At 30.4% G+C, this 7,276-nt stretch overlaps 1 protein-coding gene across 1 annotated transcript in view; it reads left to right on the top strand.

The window, feature by feature from the left end:
- LOC105622624 overlaps positions 1-3,724 on the top strand; it is a 19,463-nt gene extending 15,739 nt beyond the window's left edge. Inside the window, exons 7-8 of the mRNA XM_012204040.1 lie at positions 600-854; positions 3,652-3,724. Of these exons, the coding sequence (XP_012059430.1) occupies positions 600-854; positions 3,652-3,671 (275 nt within the window). The 3' untranslated portion in view covers positions 3,672-3,724. The remainder of the gene's footprint in view (positions 1-599; positions 855-3,651) is intronic.
- Positions 3,725-7,276: the final 3,552 nt, after the last annotated feature.

Below are 7,276 nucleotides of genomic sequence, written 5' to 3'. Positions count from 1 at the left end.
CTCACCTCTGNGTCTGTCGAGTCTACTATAATATATATATATATATATATATATATATATATATATATATATATAAGTAGCATAAGTATCCAGTGGAAATTACTGAGTATGTAGAACTAAGATTGTAAGCCTAGAAAAATATGTTTAAACATAACGTGTATACATACGGTTAGCAAAGATTCAGAGTAAATAGAGCAGTAATTGTGTCAATAGGTGCTTGATCTTGCAAGAAACGGTGTTGCAATGTTAGATAAAAACTGATATATGCATTCGAGTGAAACAGAAGAAATCAATTAAAGATATCATTATTAACGACATTTTTAATTTGAAATTAAAAAATCAAGTTCGGTCGTCGCGCTAACGATAACTTGTAGCATCTCCTTAAAAAATTTTTAAAATAAAATAGATAATGAGCAATAAATATAATTAAAAATTAAAGCGATCTCTTAACACAGTTATAGGAATAGTTAAATAATTCGTTAATATGATTGTTATTGTATATTCTACTTTTCTGAAAAAACAAATATTCTGCTTTACGCATTCCACGTATGCGTAATGTTTTATTTTAATACATACGTAAGATTTTTTTATTTACACAGAATGTCCCGAAGGTACGTTTAGATGCAACAATGGTCAGTGTTTGCCAGCATACGAATTTTGCAACGCAGTAGTTTCCTGTAGGGACGGCAGCGATGAACCCAAGGCAGCATGCAGAACGCGGAATCGCGGTCGAATCACCGCAAGATACTGTCCATTCAGATGCGACAATGGAAGATGTCGTTCTGATGCGATAACTTGTAGCGGTCGAGATGGATGTGGTGATGGTTCCGATGAGAAACGCTGTAACGTCTGCAGTAAGTACTTTTGTAAAAGAAGAAAGATTTAAGACATGACGAAAAGTGCATTGTAAAGTCTTGGAAGATTTATCTAACATTGTATAAACAAAACAGGACCTTATCGAAACGTTAAATTTAAAGGCTCGCGCAATCTTTCTGAGTGATTTATATTTTCTGTAATTATCTTTTATGTCGTGTCTCTTTTATAGTTATTTTTGTATCGTGTCTCTTTGATTTATAATCAAACGAGACGTTCGCAATTTATTAAGAAAAACACTACATGTTAAAATTAAGGTTCTCTTTAGAAAAGTGCCAAAAATTTGTGTCAAAAATTTAGCTTTTGACTTTTCGAAGGCATTCGATGCAGTTAATCATGATCAGCTTCTTGTCAAGCTCAGTTCCCTTGTATCCATTCTTGCCTTAATGAATTCCTTCTTTATAAATTGTTCTCACAAAATCCTGCTGTATAATACTTACTCCACTTTCTCTCTTCCCCATGTTGTTCCATCCTCCTCGTGTTAATTTGGAGTGCCTCAAAATTTCATTCTCGGGCCATTATTATTCACGGCGTTTATTGCTGATCTCGCTTCTATCCCATTTACATCTAAACTCTAAATGTATGCTGACAGTGTAGTTCTTTTGCATTTTTCTTCATTTATCCGAAGTCTTTTCCACTTTTATGGCTTTAAACCGTGATCTTCACTTCGTGGCGGAATGATTTCGTCAAATGCTTTACATCTGAATTCTCCCTACTTATTGCAGATATCCTGATCCTCCTTCTTATTACTGTCTCGTCTTCCTTCTTTCAATATCTACATTAATTCTGTACTTTCATAAAAATACTTGACATCTATTTTTATTTCTCGTAATTATTTAATGATGTCATTACAAAGGATGCAAGGACTGCTTTCTTATGCCTCCGCCTTCTATCCTTTTCGTCCTTTGCATCCGTTTAACTTCGCAGAAACTCTTTGCATCACAACTTTTTATAATTTTTATATTGTCTTCTTATTCGAATACTCTGAATACAGTATTGTATCATACATTCCGATTCAACGAATGTTTTAGCATATTCAGCGTATACAGAACTCCTGTTTTTTTATAATATCCGGAAAGATGATCATATTTCTCCATTATATCTAAACTCCAGTTGGTTAAAAATCCAACATTTTATTCTCCATCTATATTGTCTATCTTGTTTATCAACTTCTTCGCTCTAACACTCCGCTTTATTTACGTAATCTTCTTCACAACATTCCGACTTCCATTCCCGTTTTATTCCAGATACCCGTTACCACAATTATTTATCCTCTCCATCGTTCCACTTCCATCGTTCCGTCAAATTCAGAGCTTTGTTTTCCTATATGTCAATCAAATACTATATTACCCTTTTGTATCCGTTTTTCCTCCTTGCTTTTTTTTCGCGATAAAATGGCCAATTTTCTGTTATTAATTCATTATTATTAATCTTGTTCTCTTTCTGCATTATTATGAATATTATATCTTACATTTTCCTATTATATTGAAAATACTCGATGTATAAGCTTGGTCGTATATTAAATACTATTTACTGGCTCAATTGAATATAATTCAAATTAAATATAAATTAATTCCTAATCAAATTAAATACAAATTCAGAGCTATTCGACAGTCTACAATATGCCAATATTTTTATATTGTTTGTAACCTTTCAATATAAATATAAATAAACTCTGAAAATGTAATTCTAATATATACACAATTAATTAAATTAAATTAAAATAAATTATATAAAGAAATTATGCATTTTTATGATAACTCGATTTACTAAAGAATTTAAAGAATCTTAATGGTCCCTTAATATCTTTGAAACAAACGTGAGAGATACTTTTTTTCTGTTGTTCCCAAATAAATAAATAAATAAATAAATAAACAAATAAAGCGTTGCTTACAAACGCGGTTTTCTTTCCCTGGAATTTTTATTCTCAACAATTGCAATCTTATTTATGTTGTATACATCTTCGAAATATCCAGGATAACCGCGATTCGATGCATCAAAAGGCCTTCGTTAGATCCGTGCGCTTCCTAGAACCTAATGCGAAATTACGCTCGCGTGTAATTAGAGCGGGATGCATCGATTACGTTACTATCTTCCACAATAATCTCTACACGCATCCGGAAGAATACAGTAAGAAATTACATAAATGAATGAGTCATAAATGAGCGTATATATCTTGAGATGGAAATAATGCACGCGCGCGATTCGTAAGCATTGTCCATGCAGATTGCTTTTGTGCAGCTGTTTTATGCAACTAAGATAAGAACGACTATTCTTGTAAACAATAGTCACTTATAGCAGGAAATAGTAGAACATTTGTAGGAATAAAAAAAAAAAAGAAAAGAAAAGGCATTTACGATTATAATAGGGAATTTTTTTAGGGAAAAACTATTAATAATATTTTGATTATTTTATACTTTATACATTTCACATATCAAACAGAAAACATGTTCTTATATATTATATAGTAAAGCATAATTAATTCCCGTAAAAGAATAATGTTTTGCTGAATAATCATTAAGTCATTAAATTAAATTTAAAAAAAAGTTAACATGTGGAACCAAATAGGAAACTCAATTTTTAATTCGCTTCTCTCAAAATTAATAGTCAAATTCATTGAAAAATGTGATGTCGAACGTTCTTGAATGATCGTAATCCACTTCTTTTCGAACATAGTAATTGCACTCATCACTCGCAGCTTATCATTCTTAGCGTGGGTGCATTGTTCTACATTAATGCTCGCGACAGGACGTCAATTATCAAACTGGCATGTTGCAGGATGCGGAACAACGATCTAATCTCAACCGGCCGATCTTCTCGCCACATCATCCGTTGATAGAAAAAAGAAAAAGAATGAAAAGAGCAGAAGCAAATTACCAATTGGCTTGTCGATAGGTTTCGTGAAATAAGTGTTCCAGAAGTAGATAAAAGTGTGACCAAAGATCGTTAAGCCGTATCGCGGTGATTACGACTTTCAACGCTCCGCGATTTTGAGACTGAAAAGACCGTTTTTACTCAAGCCGGGTAGAAACTTCGGCATCCAGAACGAACAGAGGTAGAGTGAATTTTCCGTCGCGCTTCTTGCGCGAGATCTCGCATTAACTTGAACCGGGCCAGTGACCGCCGCCGCGCGTCGCGCCGCTACTGTAGCAAGTCGCGATCTCAGAAGGAATGTAGCGCTCATGTAAAAGGCTATTGGAAAAAGGATTGTTATTTGGAACTAATTCTTTAATGTAAATTCATTCGAGTATATAAATAAGGTAAAAAAGGTCCTGTTAAATTAAGCATTTTTAAGATACATTAAAAATGATGAAAAATGGCATTTTTTGATAGACCCCATATTTGATTGACTCCAAAAAGTATCGCTTAATTTAATAACATTTTTTTAATCTTATTAATTATATGATTGTATGAATCAATAAAATTACATTAAAGAATTAGTTTTTTTTCTAAATCTCCAAGCAATAAGCTATAATGGTACTTAATCGTCTTTATTTATATAATAATAAGTAAGACAGGTACAGGTTGCACCAAGAGATAACTTCGTCACCCTGCGAAGAATAAAAACATGTACTCAGGTTCTTTTTCAGGATTATCACTGACAATATTTGATAATAGAACAATAGAATATTGATAGAATACTGTATGTTTGAGGTTCCTATTTTAACAAATAAATTTTTTAACAGACAATATGAGTTAAAATTGAGATACAGGATATTATGATTGACACTATTTTTTTTTTAATAGATGGATGCTTATAGATTGATTAAAATCATAAGATAAACCCTGAGTATCATTTCATATATCTAACAAATAAATGAAAATGTTGGAAACATTAGATCGCTTTAAGACAAAAAATTTCATGTTTTGAATTTTTAATTTCTGTGCTAGTAATATGTCGAATCATAGGATTAACACAAAAGACACAATATCGTAAATAAAATGTTATTAAAAATATGTATACTCCCAATAAACACAATGTTACACGAATTGTTAATTCAACAAGATAACACAGTGTATTATATTATAGTTATCTTGTTGAACGCGTAAATGTGACATGTAACATTGTGTTTACATGTAACATTGTGTTTTACTGGGCTGATAGTACCAATATATATTCATTTAAAGAGTAGGTAGTTCAAAATTAAATGTAAAACATATTGCATATATTCAGATTCAATATTATCCAGCAAGATATACCAAACTAAGGATACGTTTTCCGTTTTAATCAGGGTTGGTACGAACAGTATCAGACAGTGTGGTTTTTTTAACTTGGTTTTAATCGCCCTAATCAAAATCGATTTTGAGCAAAATTTAGTTTTATTTTTCCCTGCATTACGTTATTAACATACTTTTTAAGCTAGCCGAGCTCAGAGTTAAGGTAGAGAAAGGTTAAAACCAGTTTTGATCACTGGCATTGGCTGAAACAAAACAAAAAAGGAGTGGACATTTGCCAACCCTGGTTTTATCCCCGACGCACTTTATTTATTAAAATAGATATTAAAAGAATTGATATTTTATAAATGTCAGAAATGTATAAATCATATAAAATTTTTGAGGCAATAAGACTAACAACTAATACTTTTGTAACAAATACTTTTGTACAAGTTTGTATTATTGTCAGTTACTGTTTCGACAGGACATCTGACATGTTTCGTATATTTATTTTGTAATCTATATTGTACGTACCAAAATATGAAATAAAATGTAACTTAATAAATTTTAATAAAATATAAAAATATATTTTATTATCTATGTATCATTATAACAATCTGTCGTTCTGTTCATACGAACTATAAAACTTTTGTATTAAGGAAATATGCACATCAGGTAACAATTCTACGAGTTGAATTAAAAATGAAAGCTTTTAACTTTTTTTTCGCTTTTAGTATAAAATCCACTGTAGCACCTTTCAATTTTGCGTCTAATATTTTAATCCTATCAAAGGATTTTTGATTCCGTTCTGTAAATTCGGAGATTTTTATTGATTTCAATGTCTCAACAATCATTTCCCTTAAGTAACAAATGCATTTACAGTATATAGTAGCAAGCATAAATAGTGTGAACCTTGTTAGCGGATCATTGATAATTTGTATTGAAAAATGCGGCAACAAAGGTTGTATTATAAATTGTTTCATTACATCAGTGGCCTACTTTACACTATAGAGACCCTCTAATAAAGCTGCATTCCATTGCACATAATGCATCAAAGATATTATTTTACCTTTGTTGTTCCAGAGTGTTAAACAAGAATACATCATCTTATACTTACATTACATCATACTTATATTACATCATGCGCATTATGCGCATTCAACAGAACGCAGCCTCAGAGTCGCGACACGAGTCGATTTGAGCCGATTTTTGTATTTAAAATCGACAAAGAGAGAAATATATTGTATCTCTGTCTAACCTTAATATATCTCTAACTTAATCCTAAATCTGCAGTAACGGAACACGTGTACTTACGTTGTATATGTACACGTGTAAAAAATATGATAATAAATCAATAGCGATGCATAATATATTTGTAAAATAAATGTATAAACAAATTTTATTTTTTTACTTTTTACGTATCAGAATATTGTGTATCTTGACACGTGTAAAAGTTATAGAATATGAATAAATTTATTAGATATTAACGAAATTATAAATATTCTAGTGAACTTATTCATTTTCGTAATTTTAACTTCGTTTCAAGGTACACAATTAAATCTTTAAATTTTAAAAATAATTTTGTTAAAAAAAAAACTGTTAAATTAAACAATTCTTCTCACATGCATTATTTCGACACGTAAATGTAAAGAAATTTATTTGTTAACATCTTTAAAATAACATCTTTAATTTTAATTATTATTGATATTAAAACTAACGCAAATAAGTAAGTAAATATAGACGGGAATTTTTAAAACAATGATGTATCAATGAATCGCGCGATTTTCTCATGTCGTGAGTCTTATTATAGGATCTCTAATTTACACCATATGTTTAGACCGCTACAACTAGGTTAATTAAAGATACATACATAAACATACATTAAACAAAGATACGATATGTATAACGGACTATACATATGGTTGATATCGACGCATATAAAGATTGCTTTGATTGACTGCGAATAAAAAACAATACAAAATAATGAAATTAATATTATTAAATAAAAATTGATTGATTAAGTACACATATGTGAAAATATTAAGTTAAAATGATTTTCCATGCTTATAATAATACTTCTTGTGAATTTATCTGTACAATTTCCAGTTTATACAAGCTGTGCACCAATTATTTGTCTTGAATAGTCTTGAACCGAAACAGTATTACAAATTAAGTTGACAATTTAATATTATTGATGCTATGATCCAGATTCGAATCTCAGCTAATATTTTTTTACAATAAAATTTAC

Source organism: Atta cephalotes (genome assembly GCF_000143395.1).
Source record: "Atta cephalotes unplaced genomic scaffold scaffold00047, whole genome shotgun sequence".
NCBI classification, from domain to species: domain Eukaryota; kingdom Metazoa; phylum Arthropoda; class Insecta; order Hymenoptera; family Formicidae; genus Atta; species Atta cephalotes.
Note: the sequence above shows the minus strand (reverse complement) of the source record. Positions and strands in the feature narration are given on the sequence as shown.